General features: G+C 44.2%; 1 protein-coding gene across 1 annotated transcript; it reads right to left on the bottom strand.

Moving 5' to 3' along the window:
* Nucleotides 1-73: 73 nt before the first annotated feature.
* GIMAP8 (GTPase, IMAP family member 8) lies at nt 74-26,591 on the bottom strand. Its single transcript, XM_003270906.3, has 5 exons — nt 26,047-26,591; nt 11,481-12,144; nt 8,165-8,210; nt 4,405-5,031; nt 74-2,359 (listed from the first exon to the last, which is right to left on the bottom strand). Exons 2-5 carry the CDS (start codon nt 12,114-12,116, stop codon nt 1,671-1,673), a joined length of 1,998 nt encoding a protein of 665 aa, XP_003270954.1. The 5' UTR covers nt 12,117-12,144; nt 26,047-26,591; the 3' UTR covers nt 74-1,670.
* Between the last annotated feature and the right edge of the window lie 1,397 nt (nt 26,592-27,988).

Below are 27,988 nucleotides of genomic sequence, written 5' to 3'. Positions count from 1 at the left end.
AACACCTCAATTGTCTCTTCATGAAGGTATGCTCCTTCCCTAAATCAGAAAAATAGAAATCAGAAAGAGAATATGAATTCATAATCTGATTCATCTTTATTATTTGATTCAACTAAATATATTTAAACACTTTTTTTTACTTTCCAACTTTTATTTCAGGTTCAAGGGGTACATGCACAGGTTTGTTACATGGGTAAGTTGTGTGTCACAGGGATGTGGTGTACAGGTAATTTTGTCACCCAGGAAACCAGCATAACACGCAATAGGCAGCTTTTCAATCTTCACCCTCCTGCCACCCTCCACCTTCAAGTATACCCTGGTGTCTATTGTTCCCTTCTTTGTGTCTATGGCATACACATTTTCTAGAAGTTATCATCCTAAGGGTTATACGGAATCCAAAATTATTAATGGCAACAGTCCATGCCCTTTTAAATAGATTAATGTTGACGGTAACCTGATATTGTCTAGGGGAAAAAAACAGATGACAAAGATTATGCTCTCAAGGCATGTACAAAGTGCTCAACATTTAAAACATCTTACCCTGTATCTACCCAGAAGAAGATTCCAGATTTCTCTCTCACATATCACCCACCTCTCAAAATAATCTGCTCAGCTATGGAAAGAACACCACTGTCTTGAAATCAAGAAGCAAACTCGAGTGTAGAAGCCACATCCCAGTGCAGGTGGGACAGAAAGATAGAACAAAACTGGGATGTTGACGCCCACCAGCCCCAGACTGCTTACTCCTCGGCTTCCTGACAGGAGATACAGGAAGCCCCTGATGTTTTTAAACCATTATTATTGGAGTTCTCTGAGTTTTAACCTGTTTCCTCACCTCAGGGGAAAGAGAGGGAGAAAGAGAAACACAATGGAGATTCTAATAACCTTCTCTAGAGGAAATCTGAGAATTATAGAACTTTGCAAGATTCTCTGATTTTGGCAATCTTACTATGCTTCTAATTTCTGTTCTAGTCTATGTCACTGTGATAATTAGCAATAAAATCATTCAGAACCTCCAAGACTCATGTCTGTTTCCTCAGGGACAGCCAGCAATAGAAAACTATGTCCCACTTCACATCTAGGCGTGGAAGGTGAAGAGCCGTAAGGAATGGCTACCATGTGAAGAAAGGAACACTCTAGCCCTGAGTCGCATCCCAAAGGAGACAGGAGAGCTCAGGAAGCCAACAGCCCTGGACAACAGGGAGGCCCTCTGGAGTCTGCTTCCCACTTCCGCCATGCCCAGGAGTGTGCTGAACGCTGCCCTGGTCTCATGCATCTGGATCCCCTGGGTTGTTGTATGACTATGTGTATTCTGATCCCAGGTGGCCTCAGCCTTGATCACGGTGTCTATCCTGATTCCAACCTACCTACACAGGTGAGGTGATTCTTGTGACTTGATTCTGCCACTTATTATCAGCCTAATGTCTGAAACCTTTTTCCAGATTTCCCCACCTTGTATCTTCTTTCTCCTTTATAATCCCCTACTATTCGCCCCCGCCTGCAATTTATTTATCTACAAATAGCTGATACATCACAAGGCGGGACGCATTTGCCTCTCAGGCCCTCAAAGTCATGAACCCTCTTCCCTTCCCACAAGTTGTACCATGCCCCGCCCTTCCCCCCAACCTGAGGGTGTCTCTAATTGAAGAGACCCCAGGCACTTCGGCTACCTATTGTAAAATACCTTTTAAATTTTTAAGGAGTTTTTTGGCTTGGGACATTTCCTGGGCATTTTTAATTAGTTTGCTGACGTTCTCCTGTGTATGGGGATACCCGGACCACCCACTTTCCTTTCTCAGATCATTGACCTTTGTTAAAAGAGCTTTCACCTGGGTTTCCTGGGCCTGGCCTGTTTCTTTGTTGTTAAAAGCACAAACTCGCCGCCCACACTTTTTAAAAATGCTCTGAAGGGCTTTGTTATCTGAATTCTTGATGAAGTCTTCCAAATTCCCCGTCCCTAGGTCTTCCTTCCGGGTGAACAGCATAATCGTGTATTTCATAAAGTCTGCTCCAAAGATGGCCTCCAGTTTCGCCACCGCTATTTTGTCCTCTTCAGTGAATCGTCCCAGCTGGAACACCAGGACAAAAAATGTGTCCCCTTTTTCCCAGCAAGACAAACAGCGCTTGACCTCCTCTTCTAACCGGGGTGGGTCCTTTTCGACATCCAGCTTCTGGTTGAAGGAAGGAGTGTCCACAACCACCACCTCCTGTCCGTCCCAGGTCCTCCTGCCACTCTGGCTGGTCTTGGTGACTGGCTGGGCCCGGAGCCGAGAGGTGAAGACAAGCCTCCCCAGGATAGAGTTCCCGGTCGCACTCTTCCCAGTCCCACTTCTCCCCACAAGGACAATGTTCAGGGTTTCTGTCAAAGGAAAGTGGGAAAGATTTGTGACCATGGGCTGATCTGAAATCGGATTTTAAAGTTATCCCATGAAGCAAGGTTACATCACTAAAGTAAACAGGATGTTCAAACAGCATCAAGGCCTCCTTCTCACCCAAGCAGGGGGATCTCCAGACACAGGAATGACTTGGCCCAGTTCACTCAGTCTGTGGACTCATGGCAGGACTTGGACTACAGTCTCCGTCCAGGGTTCATCCACCAATGTGGCACTGTTCCTATCACTGAATCTTTCTGCAGCACCTTCCAGACTCCCTGGCACCTGTGAGTGTCCCCTGGCCTTCTTACTCTCTACTCCCCTCAGCTGGGTCCCGTCTACACATCTCATCCCTTTGTCTTCTGTTCCTGTTACAACTACATCTTCTCACTCCCAACTACTGCTAACTATAGCAGCATCTCCTTACAGTATTTAAAGAATTATTCTGTAAAATTGACTTTCATGAAAAAGAAACTCTACATACCACTGATAGATTACCAGTTTCCTTAGTTAGGACATGTAAAAATTCATTTCTCATTAAAACCACATTGAACTTAATTGCCTTTCACTGATGAGTCAAAAGAAACTGCATGGTTATAATAATTAATATCCACTAACACTGTTGGGTGTGTGGTGTCCATGATGGAGAAAGAGAATGAATTTCCCTATAAATGGAATTTACAGACGCATAGAGACCTTACAATATGCGTTCTTTGGAGATTGTTCTTATGCTTTTGCACTTGCACTGTGACAGTCCAGTGCTCATTCAAGTCTCTTCATAGTTCTCTTCCATTATGAATTTCGTATCAAATAGCTAATATCTACTTCAATGCAAAGGAGGAAGAAAGCACATCTCATGCTCTTCCTTCAAGGGGAAATTACTAACCTGTTTATGCTGAAACTTCAACTTCAAAGTTATGTTCAGCAGATGAACAATAGCTTAATCTTCCAACACTCCCATATTTGTCATAGATTTCAGTCCCTACTTCTGTACCTACAGAGGGTGTGGTTCTCATGTACCTCTGAAATCCAGCCTCACTCCCCATCCCGTATTCTCTAATTCAATGTTCTTAATGCTCAATGTCTTAATCTTCAATGTTCTTGGACGATGTCCTTTAGAGCTGTGAACCCCCATCTCCACCAAGATTATTCTTTTTTTGTCTCCTAACAAGTGACATGCTTAGTCCTACCTCTTTGCTTCAAATTGCTGGCGTACTCTCTGGAATATCTTCCAGCTTTCTGCTCAGCCATTTAATCCCTGCCCATTCTCTAAAACCTGTTTCAAATTCGGCTTTCCACACACAGCCTCTCCTGACTTTCCCAAGTATCTGTACTTCTAAAGGAGGTCTCAATAAGAAGATATGCTCCTTTGGGTTTTATGTCCTTCCTGGGTGAGGATGTTTGAAGCAGGAGAAAAAACGGGATGGGTAAGAATGGGAAGGACCTCAGCATAGGTCAACTGAACGTGGACCACTAAGTGGATGAGGAGTCCTTCTTAAGTAGTAAAGATAGCAGTGTGCCAAGCTCTGGGCAACAGTACACTGTGGGGAAACAAAGGGTTGGAAAGCATCAGCTCTTTTCCTCAAGACACCCACACCATCCAGTTGAAGAGATAGTAAAGATCATGAAAAAATTAAAGACCAGTTCAAGAGAATGTGCATGGAAAGGCTATAACTTCAGTACAATTTGAGAAGCAAAGAAAGAGAAAAGAGTTAGTCCATAGAACAGACCTATCCTTCCTTTATTTTTCTGCCAGTTTCTACTTCTTTTCTTTTTCATTTCAACTTTTATTTTAGGTGCAGGTACATATACACCATAGAATAATAGGCAGCCATAAAAAAGAATGAAATCCTGTCCTTTGCAGTAACATAGATAGAGCTGGAGGCTGTCATCCTAAGCAGATTAACACAGGAACAGAAGACCTGTCCTTTTTATCTTCTCTATGCCCTTTAGAAAATAAAATGTTCTTGTGTATTTTATACCTATTTTTAAATGATATATATAAAAATATATATTCTATTCACAGTTTTACCTTTTTCTCTGAAAACACAATGCTTGTTCCCATTCTGATGCACCATGCTCTCAATTTTTTCCAGGAGCTCGTCCACCTGCCTTTGCTCTTCTTCTCCTGTTGCCCGGTAGTTGAAGACACTATATCTGTTTTTACACTTCTGGATGAGACAATAGAGAGCTTTATTGCTGTTTCTTAAGAACGTATCTAGATCCCGATCCCCTAAATCTTCTTTCCTGGTAAGAAGTATGATCATGTACTCAAAGAATTTTTCTCCAAAATTGCTTTGGATGGTGCTCAGCACTGCCTCATCATTCTTAGTGTAAAAGCCCAGTGGTGTCACCAGCAGGAAGGCATGGGGGCCTGTACAGATGTGTTTTCTAACTTCTGAGTCAATGTTCTTTAAAGATGAGATGTCCGGAGTATCAATGATCGAAACTTTCTTTTCTCTCCAGCTTCTGCTTTCAGACAAGAAGCTCTGGGTTACTGATTGCTCACTAAATCCGGTCTGAAAGGCCCGTCTCCCCAGAATGCTGTTTCCTGCTGCACTTTTTCCAGCACCGCGTCTCCCCACAAGGAGGACTGTCAGTTCTGATGTCCCCGGATTCTGCTTGGGTCCTGTGGACTGCAGCTGCCTCTCCCTTGGGCCTGTGGGACAAATAGACAAGTTCAGAGTCTCTTCCTGCAGTTGAATATGGATGTGGGCAGGTTTTATGATTTCTCATCCCTGCCAACTTATATAGAGAATGGCAACAACACTGTAAACCAGTAGAACTCTACTCTCGGCCAGAAGCTCTCCATCAAGGTGAAAGCCACAAACAGGGGCAGGAGTGAACTAACAGATATTCATGGAGCTTAAGATTCCCCAGGAACATGAACATGCCAACTTTGGCCTTCGTTGGTCTTGGTCCTCAGGGTTCCCCTCATTTTGTTATCAAAGGTAAGTACTGGGGCCTACCAAAGGTAAGTACTTACTAAAGGTAAGCCCAGCGGCTAAGGCAGGAGCAGGGAGAATCCGATTTTCAAATGCCCCTTGGTGGTATAAAATCAAATACACTCAGCAATTAAAAAAAAAAGTGAACTAGTGATATGCAGTATAGATGGATCTCAAAAAACACGCTAAGTAAAAGAGGCAAGACACAAAAACTGCATACTATATGATTCTACCATATGAAGTTGAAGAACAGACCAAATTAATCTATGTTGATAGAAATCTGGACAGTGTTTCTCTTTGGCGAGGGGCAGCAAGAATCTGTAAGATGATGGAAATGCTCTATATCTTTATCTAGATGGGGATCCCATATGTATAGATATAGAAAAAGGCATCAAGCTGTTTGCTTAAGATTTGTGCATTTTACTCTGTGTAAATCGTGCCTCAATAAATTGCTGTAAAAACCTGCAAACCTGCACCCTACAACTATCTCTCCACAGATCCCCTGGCTGAGGCAGCATCAACACCAGACCTATGTACTGAGCAAAAGGGAGAGTTAGCAACTGCAGGGAGCTTTCTCTGAGGCTGAGTCATCAACAGCCTTCGTGGGAAGGGTCTGAGCAGCAAGTTGGGAAGGTGGGATGGACACAGCATCAAAGGCCCTTGCTGTATTGCCTTGGAAAACTTACTGCTTTGCGAATCTGTTTCTGTGTTAGTAGAACGGGAATCTAATGCCCATGTTGAGGTTGAAAAGACTAAAGAAAACAGTGCCTGTGAAGCTCTTAGGACCTGACTAGCACGGAAGTGTGCATGGAAGGCTTCACAGTTAAGGAGGAATTTGAGTCAGGCCTGGAAGCGCCCCTCCCTCCCTCACACTCCCCCCCAACTCTCCTTTACAGCCTTCAGGACTTTTGCCCATATGACAGAACTTTGCCTCCTGCCCTAACTCCTACTGGCTACTCAGGTTCCTGTGCAAATACAACTTCTTCAAGAGACCTTCACCTAAATTGCTCCCCGCGAAACTGTACAAATTAGCTGCCATGTGTATTTCCTCTATTCTTACCAAAATAATAATTTTATATTAATTTCAAATATGGACTCTCTTCAATTTAGAGAGACCATACAGTGCAGTGGTTAAAAGTAGGAGTGAAAAGGGATAATAAGTAGCCCTTGAGAGCCAGGAGCTGGTCTGGCCTCCACAGCAAGGCCATGGCACCCTCCTGTCTCTCTTCCACCGTATTACAGAAAATCAGACACGAGTCTTCCACAACCACAACCACTCTACAATCATGTCTGAGAACACAGAAACAACAGCATTGCCCAAACACCCCTGCACTGGCTAAATAGATGACAGCTGCCTCCTGATAGCTTTAGCCTCGCTCCACCCTTGTCACCTTGGACAGAAGAATTATTCAAACACTTCATTGTGGAACTACCCCCCACTTCCTAAGCGCATCCATCCTGGAGCAAAGTCCCACTTCTTGGAACCTTCTTCAAAATCACCTAACATGAGCCCACATCCTATAAAAAGTCCTTCCCTGCCCCCTCTTTCTGACAGCCCTGTGACTCCCCATGGTGTGCTGAGCCCTCACAACCACAGGTCAATAAACCCATTTTTGTTCAGTCACACGTGTGTTCCTGGGGTCTTGGCCAAAGGGCATTGCCAGAATTTTGAAACCCTTCTGCCTGAGTACACGTATTTCTGGCTGAGTGCACTCAGCTGTGAAATGAGGATGAGGCTCATGACATCTTCTTTACAAGACTGTTATAAGAATTGAACTGTGTATTTTAAGAGGATTATATATGAATATGCTATGAAGATTGAATTACATATATACAAAAGTTATTTCCCAGGACATAATGTCAGCTGCAATTTTTTTTTTTGAGACAGGGTCTTGCTCTGTTGACCAGACTGGGGTGCAGTGGCATGATCTCAGCTCACTGCAACCTTGCGCTCCCAGATTCAAGTAATTCTCATGTCTCAGCCTCCCGAGTAGCTGAGACGACAGGCACGCACCACCATACCTGGCTAATTTTTGTATTTTTAGTACAGACAGGGTTTTGCCATGTTGGCCAAGCTGGTCTTGAACTCCTGGCATCAAGTGATCCACCAACCTCGGCCTCCCAAAGTGCTGGGATTACAGGCATGAGCCACTGCACCCAGCCTCAGCTACAATTATTATCAATACTATTAAAATTATGATTTTATTATTTGGGAGATTTCCATGAGGAAAAGGATCTTGTGTATCTTATTCACGACTGGATACTCAGAGCTTGCACGGGGCTGACCCAGAAATAACCTACAAATCCATCAGTAAAGGCATGGTTCCATTTGTTGTGTGTGTCCACATTGTGAAACAAACTGCATCTACTATACAGAAAGAGGTAGATCTATACATATTGACTTATGCAGATGTGCAGGATCTATCATTACTGGCAATCATCACATGAATACCGCACCCCATCAGAGAATTCTCCAAGTTGGTGTTGTCCATGAAGGAGTGATTTCTGCTTTCCTAAGAGGAGTCAAAACTTGGGCAGGGCCGGATCCAAGGCCAGAAAGAAGAGTCTCAGTTAGGAAAGAAGATACAAGAGGCAAGCCCAGCTCTGTAACACCTCAGAAAAGTCCAAGGACACCCTCGCTGGGTCCAGGAACTTTGCTGGTGCTTTACCTACTCACAAGTGTTAGGAGTTTCCTAGGGGATAGGTTGTGGGAACCAACCTCAGCTAGGTCCCCAGGGTGAATTTTTATTCTGGTTTATATGGATAATGTTTCCGCTTCACTTTGGCTGCAGAATGCATTCAAAAGAATACAAGTGTGAGCTAAATGTTTCTTAAAGATCAACTTACCATGTGGCTTGTCTCCCTCTTGAGATGCAGCTTCATTCACACAATCCTAGAAAATAAAGGAACAAAATAGTGCACACAGATCTAAAACCTCATGTTCCACAAACTAAAAAAAAAAAAGGAAATTGAAGTATTAGTTCAGAGTGATCTGCTGAGTCAGATGTGGTCAAATCAAGGCTCTGGTCATGGTCTTTGTTGCTCTTTGTGGACCTGTCCACAATGGCAGTGGATCCTTAGATCCCCTGATGCTGCTATGACTGGTTCTCGGAGAAGGTGATGTTTCCAACGTCTCCTTCCCTCACTGCTCCCAGTATGGAAAGGAAGCTTCTTCTAACCTGAGGTTAATTGTCCAGTATAATTTGGAATCCCTTCCCCCACCCCCCCAAGTCTGGCAAATGGAGACAACAGGATAGAGAACCAAACACATAACTGACATCCCCTTCTCCTGCCTGGGGAATCCTTATACTTAGTTCCAAAATGTTTATTGTCGTGGAATCAAGAAAGGAGGTGAAAAAACAGTATGCAATCTTGATGAACCTGCTAGTCTTAGAAGCTTCCTAGACTTCATTTTAACCTTATCTTTGTTAAATCTTCATGCCAGCCAAGGAAACCTTCCCTCTGCTTTCTTGCCTGGCTTTGCCCAATATCATTGATACCCTCAACCATCCCTCTCCCTGCATCTTCTCCATTTAGCTGTCATTATCAGATTTCTTTAACCTTACATAGCCCAGTTCAAATTCTTTAGTGTTCTCTAAATTCAAAAGATTGTTATGAGGTAAATGTCCATAATATAAAAATTAATGATCTTTGCATTCCCACTCCACCAGAAAAGTAACAGTTGTTAACTGGTATATATCCTTCTATCTTTTTCTGTGTTCATGCAAATACATACAAGCATACATGAACACATGGAGACTTATTAAGTTATTTGTTCTACAATCTGCTTAATAATGCATTCTGTACATCTGTAGAAGTCAGTATAGATAGAACTACATCATTCTTTAAGTAGATAGAATTTATTCCATAGTACAGACATGTGTAACTGATGCAACCATCTTTTCCTTGATCAATCTTCAGGTTATTTCTGGTTTTACTGTTTCAAATGACGCTGTGCTAACTATTCTTGTATATATATCTTTATGTGTACTAATTTTTTTTATTTCCAGGGCATAGAGTTCTAAAAGTATGGCTCTAACTCAGTCTCTGGGTTGTTAAAGTTCTTAATGATTTCTTAATTTACTTAATCCTCAGGAATTTTCATCATCATAATAATAACAGCTTTACTGAACACCTACCAAGCTTCGAACATTTGTTAACAACTTTGTAAGCATTTCATTTAATTCTCACAGCAATTCCTGACATACATGTGATTATTATCTCTGCTTTACAGAAGACAAAACTAAGATGCTATAGTCAACAAAACAGATATGATTTCTTCTGCCCTCATGGAGTTGGTAGGGAGACAACCAGTGAAATCACTTGATGTAGTGGTGACATTGCCATGAGGAAAGGAAGCTGTGGGGCTCATTCCAAGGCCTGAGAGCCAGGATGGTCAGGGAGGACTCCCTAAGGAAGTGACTTTTAGCTGATGCAGATGGAGAAATAAAAGCAAACCTGGTACAGGGTGGGAGTGGGGAGGGCAAGTGTCAGTGCAGAGAGAATCGCAGGCTTGAGGCTCAGGAGTGGATGTGAGTGTAACTCAGGGGCAAACAGGAAGGCCAGCAGGACCAAGGCATAGACGGTGGAGCACAGGGCAAGAAGTCAAGCCAAATTAAGGGTTCTGAACTTTACCTTATGATCAGCAGGAAGTCACTGGAGCATGTTAAACAAGAGGGTTTCATTGTAGGAAACTTACTACACGCCCATTCTTCTCTCTATTAACATCCCTGTTCCATGCAGCCCTCAAGGAAAAGACAGATTGTCACAGAGGTGGGAGCACTCAGGCTAGGAGATAAGAGAGCAAGTGTCTTCAGCCCTCTTGAGCCTCAGTTTCCTCATGTGCAGAGCATCTGTCCATAGGGTGGTCACGAGGGCTTAATTAGTTTATGTCTTTGTCTGGAATTTAGTGGGCATACAGTAAATGATTTCTCTCTTATTTCCATGCTGCTTGGGCTTATTACTTTTCCCTCTGAGCAGCCTCTCTCTGACCAGAATGTCCCCCAAGCTCAGTGTGTGCCTGCTGTACACCCTCTGGGGCTTCCCCTTGCCAAATCCTCTGTGCTAGCATCCCCCTCACACTCAGCCAGGAGCGCTTTGCTTCTTATGCATTAGCCACTCCAGTTGAAGTGTAAGCACCTCTAAGGCAAAAGACTGCATTTTTATATCTTCCTTAGTTGCAAATACACTTTCCTTTCACATCAAAAGCTTAAATAAAATATCACCCTGGCTGTAATGTGTGAGACGGATTGCGGGATAAAGCCCAAGAATACATAAGGAGAAAATCATTACGTTAAAATAGGATAGGCAAGAAATGATGTAGGCTTGGACCAGGTGGTGGGAGTGGGATGGAGAGAAGCAGGTGAATTCTGGGTATATTGATCCCACAAGACCTGATTATTTCTTGGCTCTCCAAGGAGAGCTACCAGGGTAGCAGAGCTGACACTGGGGTGTGGGTACAAAGAGCATGGTGAACAGCACAGCCCTTTTCTGAAGCATGAAGGAGAAGTCTTATAGATTTAAAAGAGAAAATCAAAAATTTGGACATGTTAAGTGTGAGAAAGTATAAGAGAGACAAGTGGAGATCCCAAGCAGCAATTGTGTAAAGGAGGAAGAACTCAGAGGACAGATTTGGACTAGAGTTACTACTCACTTGAAAACCGTTAGTAGTAGATGAAGTTCAATGTGATAAAACTGTGGGATCATCTGAGAAGAGAGTACAAAGAATTGAGGAAGGCCAGAACCAAGCCCTGAGGATGTTCATTTTTAGAGGTCAGAGATTAGAGAAGAACTCAGTGATCTTTGGAATAGCCAGAAAAAGACGGAAAAAAAAAAACCAAATGAACAAGGAGAGGGCAATTATGTTGAAGTCAGGGGAAGAGAGAGTCTAACAAATCATTGTATGTTGAATAATATGAGGGACCAAGTAAGATAAAGGCTTAAATTTGTCCATTAATTTGCTAATAAAGCCTAAAGTCCTTAGGCTGATACTTAAAGTACCCTACAATCTGATACCTCTTATTCCTGCAAATTATGTATAAATATCTTATTAAACAAAACCCATGTTCCATCACACAATGCAATATTTCATTTATTTGTACCCATTTTCATCCCACTAGTTCAGCAACATAGAGATCTTTCAAGATATTAACAAAATTCTTACTTGAAACCTGCTGCCTTCAGTTTTGAAGTTCACATGATAGGGTCCTCCGTTCGTATTCATCAAAGACTCAACCTTGCGAAGGAGCTGCGACACCTGGGTGATCTGCTCATCCTTACTATTGGTTTTGTTGTTGAAAATGCAGTATCGGCCCTCACAGTCTTGAACCAACTGCTTGAGAGGTTTGTTGTTTTCAATGAAATCTTGCAGCAAGTCATCCCCCAAATCATCCTTCCGAGTGAAGATAATAATGATGTGCCTCCTGGCTTCAGCTCCAAACACTTGTTGGATGCCCTTGGCTGTTTCCTCATCCTCCCTTGTGAAATGGCCGATGGCAATTACCAAGAGCAGAGCATGGAGGCTGGGGGCAGAGAGCTCCAAGCAGCGTTGGATGTTGCGTTGCTTGTCTTCAGCACAAGATATTGAGGAGAAAAGGTCAGGGGTGTCAATGACCACAACCTTCCTTTCTGTCAGGATCTGACTCTCTGTCTGGCACATTTTGGTCACTATCTGATCACTGAACTTGGACTTGAACACATCTTTGCCCAGAATGGCATTTCCTGTGGCACTTTTTCCAGAGCGGCATTTCCCCAGGAGGAGGAGCCGCAGTTCGGACATCTGGCAGCTCTGCTCTGACATGCTTTCCTGACACAGGCTCCCGCTGGTTCTGTTGGGACAGAAAGCAACACATTAATGTTCAACTCCCACACAGAGTGGACAGGAAAACAGCAAGAAAAGACATTCTCTTTTTGACTCAAATTGCCACCAATGAATTTGAGCTACTGAAGTTCTAGACCCAGACTAGATTAGGACAAGAAACATTTTCCCAGGATCTTCCTGTTCCCTCATCTCTGAGACAAACCTAGAGATCTCTTTTAGTTCCTTAAATTTTTTTTTTTTTTTTTTACCATTAGGAACCACAAGGAGTCAGATATGTTAGAAACCATAGTAAGTAAGCATGTTTCAAAGTTGAAGGAAATCTCATCATTAATAGTAATGGTCAGATGTTTAAAAAATACAGATCTCTGGGACCCAACTAGACCTATTAAATCAGAATCTCAAAGGAAGGATCCTAGAAATCTGTACTCATCAAATGTCACAGTAATTCTAATGAGTAGCCAAGTTTGGGAAGCATTGCGCTATAAAATGCAATGAAGTAGTAATGTCTAGAGCATACAAGCAAATATAATATATGGTATACATGATACTCTGAAAATAATCTCACAGAAGACAAACTAGAAAACTTCATTTGTGGGATTCGTGATGCACCCAGTGCCAGGTGAAGTTAACAGAGAAGCATGATGTGGTGGGTATGACCATGGTCATGGACTCTGACCTGGTTCACCTTCTGCTCTGCACCCATTAGCTGAGATCTGTAGAGGCCACTTAACCATTCTGAGTCTCAGTGTCCTAATCCATAAGACAGAAGCGGTATTACCTACTTCAAGGATATTTTTATAAAACTCAAATGAGATGAAAAATGAGAAAAGTACCTTGCGAGTTTCCACATATTACCTAAATGCAAAGTGGTACGATTTCAGTATGTAGATAGTGCTGCTTGGATTTAATATTCTCCCTGCAAAGGCTTCCACCTGCCAGGCAAGTCAAGCCCAAAACTCTTGAGCTAATGTGCCAAGCTCTTTGCAATCTGTTTCCAGCCCACAGAGTCAGCTCTACTTGTAGCCACTCTCCTCAACACACTGTATGCTCCAGCCAAGTGAACTACTCATCTGTATTTATTTATTCAGGCCCCACTTTGTTTGACATATGTTTTGAGCTGATTTGCCATAAGTGTTTGGTCATCCTGCCTTGTACAATTTCTTCTGGATTGCCCAAGAGACCCTGACCTGAAATCAAGTGAGGCCTGGAAATTCATGGCAAAACTGTCGCTGTGAGGAAAAAACTCCCCTCCACCATAATCACAGGTTTTCCCTTTAGGGCACATCAGCAATTAGCTGTGATTCCTACACAGGGTTACACCTGGGATCCTGTGTTCCTCTCCTTAAAAACTTAGTTTCCAAGACTGCAAAGCTGGCCATGATGCCCTCACCTGGGGGTTTACCCATGAGGGTTTACCTATGCAGATCTACAAGAGAGTGGCTCTCCCTATGAAACCTTCGTACAGCACCCTCTCGGATGGCCACCCCTCCATGGTCCATGGTGAAGTCAGAAAGTTATTCATGTTATTTCACACCCTTTCTAGTGTCTCTGCCGCTTGATGGGTTCCTTCCTGTTCCCACCAAGCCTTCTTCAGCATCCTTTTTGTCACTTGTATGAAAAGACTGAAGAACAACAAATAAAAGGCAGAGATGCAGCAAGCAGATAAGAAGAATGTGACACACATGAGGACAATGTTGTGGGAGTCCAGGGAGGAGTCAGTCACTGGGGACAGATTGGTACCACTCCATCAAAACTGCTCCAGCAGAGGGCAAAGATCCCTTAGCTGCCAATTCACAATGTGGCTACACTCATTGTCTGATCACTCTGTGCCATAACCTCTTCATTCTTTATATTTTTCTGATTATGAAGTTTGGTGTTTATTCTAAAGAATTTGGTATATTTAGAAAATTTTAAAGAAAAAAATCTGGCTCCATCTATGGCTCCATCATACATAAATAGCATATTTAACATAAATTGTTAAAATATGCATATAATTTCTTTTCTTTTTTTTCTGTTTTAGAGACAAGGTCTCTCTCTGTTGCCCAGGTTGTTGTGCAGTGGTGGGATCACAGCTCACTACATCCTCAACCTTCTGGGCTCAAGTCGTCTCCTGCCTCAACCTCCAGATTATCTAGAACTACAGGCACACACCACCATACCCAACTAATTTTTTAAAATCTTTGGTAGAGATGGGGTCTCTCTATGTTGCCCAGGTGGGTCTGAAACTCCTGGCCTCAAGCAATCCTCCGGCTTTGGCCTCACAAAGTTTTGGGATTACAGACATTAGCCACCATGTTCAGCCCATAATTTCCTCATACACACATACATTTGCATCATCTGGCAATAACTTCTCTCATAAAATATATTTTCATTAAATAAGAATAACATATTCCTTAAAATAAGTTGGAAAATAAGCAAAATGATGATTGGAAAGTGATCTGCCGTCTACAAAGAATCGTATCAATTTGTAGTGTTTTTATTACATGTAAATGAGCATTTTAGGTTCTTTTCCTTTTTATCATACTTATGTGTCCATCTGAAGCTAATGTAAACTCTGTATGAGGAAAGTTTACCCTAGAAATTACTCCAAATATTGAAAATAACAAGTAGTAGTAAAATAATTTACTTTACCCTGCCTATCACTGCTGCCACTGACACCCATACACACTGCCCAGGGGCCCAGGTTCCAACCAGCCCAGCCCACTACTGCCACCACCAGGGCCCATGCATGCCACTTGGGAGTCTAAGGGCTTGCCCACCACTGCTACTGGCACTGCCAATGCCACATACATCATCCAGGGGCCCAAAGACTGGCCCACCAAACCTGCTGCTGTGGCCAACACACACCACCTGGGAGCCCAAATACTGGCCTACTCGGGTCCTCCACCTGCCACTATCAGTGTTTGTATATGCCACCCAGAGGACTGAGTACTGACCCACATAGCCCATAGTCACCAATACTAGTGCTCATGTGCGTCACCCAGGGCCCAAGGGTGAGCCCACTTGGTATCTCTATCCCCAGGAAAATCTTACCACAGCCTTCATTAACACCACAAGCTAAACCACTGAGGAACTTGCAGACATCACTGACATTGATTACAGCCAAAGAAATATGAAGACTACACGACTGCACCTACCCAGAATCAAAGCCAAAGCACCCTACCCAATCAACACTAGAGATATATGCACAGAAAAAAGTCTTTCCCTATGAAAGCCAATGTATAAAATTGAAAGAAGCAACTGTTACACCAGATGCACATAGTGCAAAAACACAAGAAACATTAAAAAGCAAGGGAACATAATATCTCCAAAGGAACACAATAATTCTCTAGTAACAGATCCCAAAGAAAAGAAAATCTTGGAACGCTTGAAGAGGAATTCAAAATAATGATCTTAAGGAACATCAACAATATAAAAGAGAACACAGATTGACAATACAAATAAATCAGAAAAAAACAATTCATGATCTGAATGAGAAATTCAATAAAGAGATAGATATTATAAAAAAAAAAAAGAACCAAATGGAAATCCTGGACCTGAATAATTCAATGAACAAAATAAAAAAAATATAACCAAGGGCTTCAAAAATAGACTGGATCAAGCAGAAGAAAGAATTTCTGAACTTGAAGGCAGGTCTTTTTAAATAATTCAGTCTGGATAAAAAAAACTTTTTGAAGAATAAAGAAAGCTTATATGACATATGGGACACCATAAAGTAAACAAATACTTGAATTTTGAGAATTCCAGAAAGATACAAGATGGGAAAAGTCACAGAAAATCTATGTAATAAATAACAGCTGAAAACTTCCAAAGTATTGTGGGAGACATAGACATTCAGACACAGGAAATTCAAGATTCTCAAATAGATCCAATCCAAAAACATCTTCTCTGAAGCATATTGTAGTCAAATTGTCAAAAGTCAAAGACAAAGAGAGAGCTCTAAAAACAGCAAGAGAAAAGTCTCAAGTCACATATAAAGGAATCTCCATCAGACTAACACCATGTTTTATTAGCAGAAACCTTGCAGGTCAGGAGAGAACGGGATGATATATTCAAAGTACTGGAAAAAAAAATGTGGCCAAGAATACTATACCCAGCAACACTATCCTTCAGAAATGATGGAGAAATAAAGCCTTTCCCATACAAACAAAAATTGAGGTAATCTATTACCACGGGACCAACCCTACAAGAAATGCTTAATGGAGTCCTACATCTGAAAGTGAAAGGAGAGTATCTACCACCATGAAAATGCACAAAGTACAAAACTCATTGGTAGGGCAGATATACAAATAAGAATGGCAAAGGAATCAAATGTTGTTACTACAGAAAACCACCAAATTTCAAGGATAAACAATAAGAGTAAAATAAAGGAACAATGTGTCAGGCCTCTGAGCCCAAGCTAAGCCAGCATATCCCCTGTGACCTGCACGTATACATCAAGATGGCCTGAAGTAACTGAAGATCCACAAAAGAAGTGAAAATAGCCTTAACTGATGATATTCCACCATTGTGATTTGTTTCTGCCCCACCCTAACTGATCAATGTACTTGGTAATCTCCCCCACCCTTAAGAAGGTTCTTTATAATCTCCTTGACAGTAGTCAAGGAAAATCCTCCCAATGGGCAGAACTTTAAGTAATGTACCTGGTTGTTCATTCTGTTTGAAAGGAGATATGGCAAGATATAATTATATACCAATTCATGGGCTGTAGCCATTGGTTTGGCTGGATGGTCAAGGACCTAGAAGAAACATGATTAGAAAATTGGTAACAAGGAAGTCTGGGAAGAAGTATGTGGATAGACTTCTCAGACTGGGTGAAAAACATGAAGAAAACATGAAGACATTTAGTCCCATATGAATGCTTGCCAAAGGGTGACTTCAGCAGAGGAAGATTTTATTAAAATAATCATCAAACGGATAAAATGACCCATTCTGTGGATCCCAGTCAGCCTCTTCCCCCAGCCCCCCTGACATCATCCAATATGTTCATGAACAACGTGGCCATGATGACAGAGGTGGAGATTATACATGGGCCCAGCAACATGGTCTTCCATTCACTAAGGCCAATCTGGCTATGGCCACCACTGAGTGCCCAATCTACTAGCAGCAGAGGCCAAAACCAAGTCCCTGATATGGCACCATTCCCCAGGGTTATCAGCAAGCTACCTATGGCAGATTGATTTCATTGGACCACTTCAGTCATGAAAGAGGGAGTGTTTTGTTCTTATCAAAATAGACACTTACTCTGAATATGGATTTGCCTTGCCTGCACACAATGCTTTTGCCAAAACTACCATCCTTGGGCTTACATAATGCCTTACCTATTGCCATGGTTTTCCATACAGGCTTACTTCACAGGAACTCACTCCAAGGAACTCACTTCACAGCAAATAAAGTGAGGCAATGGGCCCATGTTCATGGAATTCACTGGTCTTACCATGTTCCCTGCCATCCTGAAGGAGCTGAATTGATAAAAATGTAGAATGGCCTTCTGAAGATTCAGTTATAGCACCAGTTACGTGACAATACCATCTTGTAGGACTAGGGCAATGTTCTCCAGGAGACTCCATATGCTCTGAATCAGCATCCAATATATGATGCTGTTTCTCCCATAGCCAAGATTCATGGATCCAGGAATCAAGGGGTAGAAACAGGAGTGGTACCACTCACTATTACTCCTAGTGACCCACTAGCAACATTTTTGCTTCCCGTCCTGAAGGCCTTATGCTGGCCTAGAGGTCTTAATTCCAAAAAAAAATAATGCTTCCACTTGGAGATACCAACAATGACTCCATTGAACTGGAAGTTAAGAATGCCACCTGGCCACTTTGGGCTACTCATGCCTCTCAATCAACAGCTCAAGAAGGGAGTTTTGGCACTGGGTGGGGTGATTGATCCTTACTACCAAGGGGAAACTGGACTACTACTCCACAATGGAGGTAAGAAAGAATATGGAATACAGGAAATCCCTTAGAGCATCTTTTAGTGTAGCCACATCCTGTGATTAAAGTCAATGGAAAATTACAACAACCCAATTCAGGCAGGGCTACAAATAACTCAGATTTTTAAGGAATAAAGGTCTGGGTCACCCTCCACCTCCCCAGATAAAGAATCACAACCAGCTGAGCTCATTGATGATGGTAAAGGGAAAACAGCATGGGTGGTAAAAGGAGGCAGTTATCAATACCAGTTATGACCACATGACTAGTTACAGGAATGAAGATTATAATTGTTATGAGTATTTCCTCATTATTTTATAATGAACGTGTGTGTGTAAAATATCTCTGTTTTCTTCCCTCTCTTATCCCTCTAATTTGTAACATAAGACGTATTGATTTTATATTATAATATTTAAGTATGGTTAACTTTACATCATAGTACTTAAGTTATAGGATATCAAAGAGAAGGATAAAAGGACTTTATTTCTTTTTCTGGAGAAGGAATTAGTGCGTATCAGTTGTATGCAGGACAGTTGTATCGTGTTAGATGGATTTATGATCTTGTTATTGTATTTAATTGGGAGATTAAGTGTAGTTTAAGGAGAAGTGTATGGATTCCAGATGGATAAGGTGAGGACATGTGCTGGTTAATTTTATGAGTCAGTTTGTCTGGGTCATAGAGCCTAGATAGTTAGGCAAACGTTATTCCGAATGTTTCTGTGAGGGTGTTTTGGGATAAGATTTACATTAAAATCAGTGGACTCTGAGTAAAGCAGATTACCCGCTCTAGTGAGGGTGGGCCTCATCCAATCAATTGAGGACCTGATTAGAATAAAAGGCTTACCTGCCCCAAGCAAGAAGAAATCATTTGGCAGATGGCCTTTGGACTTCATCTGCCACATTGGCTCTTCCTGGTTCTACAGCAGGTTGCCTTTGGACCTAAACTGCAATTCTTTCCTGAGTCTCCAGCCTGCTAGCCTCCCCCATCAGATTTTGGTCTCATCAAGCCTCCACAATCATGTAGGCCAATTCCTCAAATAAGTATCTTACACACACACACACACACCATTCATTCTGTTTCTCTAGAGAACCCTGGCTAACACACACGGGAAAGGTGCTAAAGTGCTCAGTGCCTTACATCTGAGCAAGACAGAAGTGGTGAGGAGGTGAAGGAGCCAGGCATATGGCTCTCTGAGGAAAGAGTGTTGCGGGCAGAGGGAGCAGCAAGTTCAAAGGCCAGGGCCTGCTGGGGAAGGAGCAGGGAAGGCAGTGCAGCTGGAGTGGAGAGTGGCCGAGTGCAGCTCAAAGAACTGCCCGTGAGCAAGGTGGAGCCTGTGGGGCTTGCTGGGGCTTTGGCCTTAGGATGTCTGCATCTCTTCAGACCTTAATCTCATCAGACCTTCAAGATCTTGCCAATCTGATAGGGGTAAAACAGTATTTCACAAATGTCTTCAGCTGTCAGAGTTTATGTTTTACATTTTTTCATGTGCTTGTTGGTTATTTGGACTGGCTCTTCTGTGAATTTTTAGTTAATATTCTTTTCCCATTTGTCCCTATGGATATTTAGTATAATTTATTGATTTGTAGAAATGATGTATATGTTCTGGTTACTAAACCTTTGTTGATTCTACACATTTCATAGATCTTTTCACAGTCTGTGGCCTATTTTTAGGTTTCTAAATATGTCTTTTGTCATACACACAAAAACACTAAATTTTAATCCACTCTTATCAACCCTTTCTTTCATAATTTATGCATTGTTGCTGGGAACAGGCCCCAAGCCTGTCCATAAACAGGCCATGAGAAACTGGCCATAAACAAGATCTTTGCAGCACTGTGACATGCTCGTGATGGCTATGACACACACACTGGAGGTTGCTGGTTTACCTGAATGAGGGCAAGGAACATCTGGCCCACCCAGGGCGGAAAATCACTCAAGGTGTTCCTAAACCACAAACCATGGCATGAGCGATCTGTGCCTTAAGGACATGTTCCTGCTGCAGATAACAAGCCAGAGCCTGTCCCTTTGTTCTCCATAAGGAATACTTTTAGTTAATCTATAAACTGCAGAAAAGATGTTTATCACGGGATTACTGTCAATAAACAGGTGGGTGAAACTCTGTTCGAGGCTCTCAGCTGTGAAGGCCATCAGCCCCTGATCCCACTCTGCTCTCTGTTTCTGTGTCTGTGTCTTCATTCCTCTAGCACCACTGGGTTGGGGTCTCCATGACCGAGCTGGTCTTGGCATATTTGCATTTTTTAATTTAAAAATTCTGTTTTTATCATGATATCAAAGAGATATTCTTTATTTTCTTCTAAATATTTCTTATTCAATTTAGAACTTTAATCTCTCTGGAATTTGCTTTTGTGTACAGTATGAGGTAGGCAACTAATTTTATCATTTTTCCATATTGAAAAAAATGACATTGTTGATTGGCTAAACAAACTAACCCCCTTCTCTTTTACACATCACCCACTATAAATGCTGGAGAGAGGGATCTAAGAACTTTCTGTTGTAGACAGAATGGTCGCCCAAGGTGTCCACGTGCTAATCCCCAGAATCTGTGGCTGTGTTACTTTACCCGGTAAAAGGGACTTTGCCAATGTTATTAAGAATTTTGAAACAGATAACCTTGGATCATCCAGGTGGGCTCAGTGGTCTGTAGGAGGGTCCTTATAACGGGGATGCAGGAAAGTCAGAGTGAGAAGGAGATGTGAGGACAGAGGCAGACGTCACAGAGACAGAGGGACTTGAAGATGCCACATTGCTAGCTTTAAAGACAGGGGAAGGAGCAGGAGCCAGGAGTCGAGGAGATGCAGGTGGCTTCTAGAAGCTGGAAAAATTGAGGAAATGGATTATTCCATAGAACCTGCAGAAGGACCACATTCCTGCCCAGAAAACCTTGATTTCAGGACTTTTGACCTCCAGAACTGTAAAATAAGTTGGTGGGATTTTAGCCACTAAGTTTGTGGCAATTTGTTACAGCAGCAATAGGAAACTAATACACTCTCTCTCCCAGCTTCCCTTCTAACTAGGGTTGTCTATGTGACCCAGCTCTACCAGATGACATTTACATGAAAGTCTGCTTGGAACTTCTGGGAATATTAGTACTATTTCCTTGGTGATAGAGACAGACTCAAGTAGACAGCTCCTGTTGTCATCTCCTCGCCCTTCTTGCATGGGATTGAAGTGTGATATCCGGAATTGTGGCAGATAGTATGGGGCAATAAGGTCACAAATATTAAAACAAAAAGTCAACCTGTGCCACCAAGCAGAAACATAAAAGGCACCTGGATTTCTGCTGCTGTCACTGAGCTCCCAGAACATCCCGGAGACCAACTCTTTGTTAAATGAGCACTTAATATTCTGATGATTCAAGAGCTTGTTAATCAAAGTGCAATTCACAGAGTAGCAACATCGCCAAGAACTGGGATCTCATTAGAACTGCAGAATCAGACCCTGCCCCAGATGTACTGAATCAGAATCTACAATTTGACAAGACCCAGGTTATTCTAGTGAGCATTCAAATTTAACAAGCTCTGGTTTAAGCCACCTTTAGTTAAAAATGAGCATTCCTAAATGATCCCACATGAAGAGCCAAGCTTCCCAGCACCATTTACTGAATAGTCCACGCTTTCTCCAATGATTCTATCAGACGCCAAGTGCCCGTAGGTCCACAGTTCTATCCCTAGGTTCTCTGTTTTGTCCATTGGACTCTTACTGTATTCCTGAACCAGAACATCTTCATTTCTAAACGCCAATATTACTTAATTAGTGTAACTTTAGTATAACATTAAAATAAGTCTTAGTTAACTGATTGAGCAACTCCCAACACCTTGCTATTATTCCAAACTGTCTTGGCTCCTCTCAGCTCTTTAATCTGGTATAGGACTTTTAGAATCAGCTGTCAATTTCTTTAAGTCCTGTTGAAATGCTGAATGCCATTACATTGCATGTATAGCTTTGTTGTGTTTCCCTCCATTTTTTGTTGTCTTTTCCTCCATTCTTTTTTGTTGACCAGTTTTTTATTTTTGGTTTTTTTTTTTGTGACAGAAGTTCGCTCTTGTTGCCCAGGCTAGAGTGCAATGGCACGATCTCAGCCCACTGCAACCTCCATCTCCCAGGTTCAAGCAATTCTCCTTCCTCAGCCTCCTGAGTAGCTGGGACTACAGGCATGCACCACCACACTGGCTAATTTTGTATTTTTAGTGGAGACGGGGTTTCTCCATGTTGGTCAGGCTGGTCTCGAACCCCCAACCTCAGGTGATCCGCCTGCCTCGGCCTCCCAAAGTGCTGGGATTACAGGCGTGAGCCACTGCGCCCGGCCTGTTGACCAGTTTTAAATATGTTCTAATTTCAATTATGATTTCTTTTTGACCCAAAGGTAAGAGAAGTGATTACTAAATTTAAAAATGTATTGAGACATCGACTACCTTTTTGTTTCAAATGCTGCATTGTGGCCAGAGAACAATGTCTGTATAAACTATTTGTCACTGGTTGAGATTTACTTTTTGGCTCAGTGAAATTTTTGTAAGTGTTCCTGTAGGCTCAAAAAGAATGTGCAGCCTGTTATTGTGGTACCTGCCACAATCAAGGCCCCATCTCTCCACTGACACCTTAGCTACAGCTTCCCAGATGGTCCAGCACACCCTTGCCTGCACCCCATCCTCCTGTCTGCCTGGAACGTTCCTACCCATTCTCCATCACTTAGCCCAAGGACTCTGAGGCTCCATGTCAAGCCTTTCCTGACTTTTCCAGACTGAACTGGTCATCAGCTCTTCTTTGGACTTCTGCAGTAATATTAACACTGCTCCCCTGTTTCCACCCTTCTCCAGCTGTCTATTGTCCATCAACAGCCACAGTTCTCCTCTCCTGTTAAAACAAGATACAGATAATGTCACGCTTCATTCTAAAACCCCCCAGTGACTCTCCACCCATTCAACGTAAAAGACAAAGCCTTTATAGTGGTCACGAGACCCTACCTTGCGCCCAGCTGCTCTCTGACCTCATCTCCCACCCCCTTCCCCTCACATTGTGTGCCGCAGTCACATCAGCCTGCGCTATACTCCAAACATGCTTGCTGTTCATCTGAACTGGGGCGTTGTCCCTTGCAGACATGTGCAAGACATGTGCCTGAGCACTTCCCTTAGGTCTCTATCACACTGTCCCCTTGGTACAGGAGGCCCTCTCCAGCCTCCACCAGCTATTAAAGAGCTGTCCATGCCCCACTGACACCCCCCCCCATACCAGCACCCGCCACTGCCACCCTAAGAGCTGTCACCCCTCTATGCCCCACTGGCACCCCGCCCCATACCAGCACCCCACTGCCACCCTAGAGTCGTGACTCCTCTATGCCCACTGGCACCCCTGCCCCATACCCAGCACCCACTACTGCCACCCTGAGTCGTGACTCCTCTATGCCCCACTGGCACCCCGCCCCATACCCAGCACCCACCACTGCCACCCTTCACATCTGTGTTTACTTGCTTAGTGCTTTTTAGTCTCCCACAACTACAGGTGAGTTCCATGGGAATAAGGACTTGCTCTGTTTTTCTCACCACTGTATCTACAACATAAAGTATCTGATAAATACTTGTTTCCGAGTTGATGGTTATTGACTTGAAGAACAAGCAAAATGCAGCAGATACGCCAAAGAAAGTGAAGAGTGGGAAAGCCCTTTTTCTGGGCAGTGATTTGGTTATTCATACCTTTTCAAAAAATGGGGTCTGTGGCACTCAGGGGAGAGGCTTCACTGCAGGGAATGACCCAGGGAGGTAGTAAAGGCAGTGGCAGGGCCCACTTTCGGAAAGGGCGAGGCGAAGCCTACAAGGGCCTTGACAAAGGCCTCTCTCTGGAATCATCTGGATGGCTGCACGGCACGGGGCAGATCCCACCGCAGCCTCAAACACCTCAGAACCTCAGAACTGGTCCACCATGGGAAAAATACTTCCGGTGGGTTCAAACCTAATCAGCACCGGGGGTCTTCTAAGAGCATCTTTCACCCAGATACACCCTCTGGAGAGAAGCTCTCACACTAATGCCCTATCTCTTCTCTCTCCTCAATTTTCTTCATAACATTGATTCTGTCTGATATTATTTATATTTTATAATTATTTATTAATTTTATTTTTAAATGTCTAAATGTTCTCTGTACTACCCTTGGTACAAAGCTCCATAACAGCATGTGCTAAAACTCCAAACATGCCTGTTTTGTTTTGTGTCCCCAGGCCCTAACATTGTGCCTGGCATGTGGTATATGCCTAATACGTGGAGGTAAACAAATGAACGATCACAGGAGAGACAGAAATGTGAAGAAAAGAAGAAAAACCGTTTTTAGAACTGAGAGGGAGGCCGGGCGCAGCGGCTCATGCCTGTAACCCCAACACTTTCAGAGGCCAAGGCAGGTAGATCCCTCGAGATCAGGAGTTCGAGACCAGCCTGGTCAACATGATGAAATCCCCATCTTTATTAAAAGTACAAAAATTAGCCGGGCATGGTGGTGGGTGCCTGTAGTTCCACTTGCATATATATACACACACACACACACACACACACACACACACACACACATATATATGCAAGTGAAATGAGATGTCTCTGCAAATTAATTTAAGCAAAAAAGACACTAGTGAGTAAACAGCAAGCTGAAGGAAGCAGAGGCCTCCCACAGGTCTGAAGAAGAAAGAAATTTCTTTCCCAATTAAGCGACACAGCCTTGCATGGTTCCCAGGCAGAGTATGACCAAACCGATGAGTCTTGGCTGGACTCCTGCCTGCAGCTCCACATGATGTCAGGACCTACACACACACACCCACACGCACACGCACATGCATACACACGCACGCACACATGCATACACACGCACACACACACGCACACACACATGCACACTCCTGCCACACATACAGCTTCCCAGCCGGTAGCACTTCACCCCAGCATGTGGAAAGTGCACTTAAGGACAAAAAGGAACCCAAACTCACCCTCCCTCACACTCTGCCAGTCCACATTTCCCTCTGCTCAATCTCCCAGGCCACTCTGGAGACCCCAGCAGAGCAACTGAGAGAAAAAGAGAGCGTTCTTCCTATAACTCACTGAAGACTGTAAAGGCAGCCTCCGCCTCCTTCTCAGGAAACAGCCCAAGGCAAACGTGGACTCAGGCATCTGAGCACAGCGTCCAGCCATGCGAGGATTCATCCCACATCTAATCGCAGTTCCCACTTACAGAGCAGGGTGGTCGGAGATTCCTCCAGAGCCCGGCGTGGGGAAGACCTTAGGCCCAGCCCAGCAGGGCAACCATCAAGAGGAAGGGAAGGGGTTAACTGCTGAGGACCAGGTTGGCTGAAATGTAGGTGAAATATTGCTTTTGGTAAGGTCTTGACCCCTCCAATGCCCAGTTCACAGAATCCTAACTGTGCAAGGGGCAGGAAAGATCAGAAAAGCAGACGTGGAAAAATCAGCATCCCCCACCCCCCGCTTTGCGGGAGGAGCTCCGCTGGCTTCCTCCTGGGGGCTGCTCTGCAGCACCATCTAGCTTCATGGGGCTTCTGACAGGCTCCTTCTGCCTGCTTCTTCCTCCCTTCTGCCAGTCTCAGCCCTCCTCCTCTTCAGGGCTCACACCCACTCCCCGACACGCCTTCTCTTAGGACAGCCACTCTCACAGATGTCTGGGAATGCGCCTCTGTCCCCGTCCTGCCGAATCTACTCCCCAGCAGGCTGGGGAGACACGCTTTGGATCAGGAGGAAAGCTTCCCAGGGTCCCTGCGATTCAATCCCACAGGCAGCCTCCTCTCCCATGGCTGAGTAGGCTGCCTTCCCGGTGCCAAGCCCATCCTCCCCCACAGCTATGCACCAGCGCACACACATCTACACACGTGTGCACATGTCACACATGCACTGCGGTCCTGTCCCATGGCGTCCCACAGTCTCCAAGGCTCCGCAATCCACCTGGCTCCATCCCTCGATCTCTCACCTGGGTGGAAGCAGCTGCTGGTCCCCCAGGGCACAGGATGTGAGGAAGGCGAGGAGGGTGAGGGGAGAACGGCCGGAGAGCCACCCTCTTCCCAGGCCCTGGTCCTCCTGGCAGGAGGGTTTCGGGTGTTTCTGCAAAGGAAGAGATTTCTAGAAATAGCCTTCACATCCGCAGAGGCATAAATGCAGTCGGAGAGGAAGTTCCGTGTGCAGGCCACAGGCTCAGAACGTCAAGAGCCATCGGGGCTCAGGGAGGAGCCAGCATCGGGGACACACCCGCCTTCCCTGGGTGCTGAGCGCCTTGTGGGGTCACAACACAGCAGAAACTGAGGAGCCCGGCCCGTCCAGCAGCTGCTGACCGAGAGGAGGGAGGAGAAATGACAGCAGAGGCTTGGCCAGGGGCTGGGGCGCCGGGGCAGGAGCCAGGCTGAGCTTCAGAAGGGCCGCAAGAACAGGGCTTGGATAGGGCAGGAAAAGGATGTCAAGCCGATTCCTGTTCCTGAGAAGACAGAGATTGTGGCGTCGCTACTGGCTCTGAGCAAAGCCAGCTCCCGGCCTCTGTGTGCCCTGAAGTGGCCTTCAGGACTTCCTCTAACAAGTCCTTCCTCGTTTCCCTTCCCTTCCCTAAAACCCACAACCCGGGGAACTCGGAGCCTGACCGATCAACGCTGCTTCTCGGGGAATGAATGCTTTCCCCAGCTTGCAAAACGTGAAATGCTAGACTTCGATGCTTTCAAATATTTCACAAAATGAAATCCCTTTTGTGAAAGAACATAGTGTCCAAACTCCCTGGTCTCTACTTCATAAGGAAGTCAAACACGGAGGAAGACTTCTTAAAACATGTTTACTGGGGTAAAAATGATGTAACATTAAATGTACCATCTTAACCATTTCTAAGTGTATAGCCCACAGTAGAAAGTACATTCACATGGTTGTGTGCCAGATCTGCAGGACTTTCATCCTGCAGCACCCAAACTCTCCCCATTACACCCCAACTCCCCTCCCCGAACCCCAGCCCAGGTAACCACCATTCTACTTTCCGTTTATATGGTTTTTTTTTTTTTTTTTTTTTGAGACAGAGTCTTGCTCTGTCGCCCAGGCTGGAGTGCAATGGTGTGATCTCAGCTCACTACAACCTCCACCTCCCGAGTTCAAACGATTCTCCTGCCTTGGCCTCCAGAGTAGCTGGGATTACAGGTTCCCACCACCACACATGGCTAATATTTGTATTTTTAGTAGAAATCGGGTTTCACCATGTTGGCCAGGCTGGTCTTGAATTCCTGACCTCAAGTGATCCCCCTCCTTGGCCTCCCAAAGTGCTGGGATTAGAGGTGTGAGCCACCATGCCCGGCCTGTTTCCATGATTTTTGGCAACGTCAGATACTCATGTGAGTGGAGTCCCACAGTGTCTGCCCTTCTGAGACTGAGCAGAATGCCCTCGAGGCTTCATCCAAGTGAGTGAGGGACCCTCTGCGCTCTGCACAGCAGGGCCCTCTTCACAGGATGCAGAGGCTGGGGCCTCGAGGGACTGGAGCTCACGTCGGTTTTCCAAATGTCTGACGTGGTGCTGAGCTTTCCAAAGGGACCCTGAAGAAGGAGGAGCAGTGGAGGTGGCTGAAGTAGAGGGGCATGCTTCAGATATGAAGTCTCTACAGTAGTCAAAACCACAGGCTTTGGGGAGCTGCTGTCAGCCTATCACATCCTGAGGGATCGACCTTCCCCCTGGACTGGTCTTCATGCGCCAGCCTTGAGGACTGCTCTACCTCGTTATGAACCTGAGGGAAACCCTGATTATGCTGGGATGGCTCAAGAAGAGGTTTGGGGACACACAGGACACATGTTGATGGGGAAAGCTGACAAAGCCCTTCCCATGTCCCACTCCACCTGCCTCCTCATTAAAAGAGGATCTATTTTGGAAGAACCCCCACCCTTCCTTTACAGTA

This window comes from Nomascus leucogenys, chromosome 13 (genome assembly GCF_006542625.1).
Source record: "Nomascus leucogenys isolate Asia chromosome 13, Asia_NLE_v1, whole genome shotgun sequence".
NCBI lineage: Eukaryota > Metazoa > Chordata > Mammalia > Primates > Hylobatidae > Nomascus > Nomascus leucogenys.
This window is presented reverse-complemented; position numbering and strand designations above follow the sequence as displayed.

Bases quoted from the DNA above. Each gene is read 5' to 3' on its own strand.
- GIMAP8 (XM_003270906.3), bottom strand. From the start codon at position 12,116: ATGTCAGAGCAGAGCTGCCAGATGTCCGAACTGCGGCTCCTCCTCCTG. The intron at 8,211-11,480 runs GTAAGAATTTTG...TTTATTTTCTAG, and splicing joins CTGAAGGCAGCAGGTTTCAA to GATTGTGTGAATGAAGCTGC. The intron at 5,032-8,164 runs GTAAGTTGATCT...TTTGTCCCACAG, and splicing joins AGAGGGAGACAAGCCACATG to GCCCAAGGGAGAGGCAGCTG.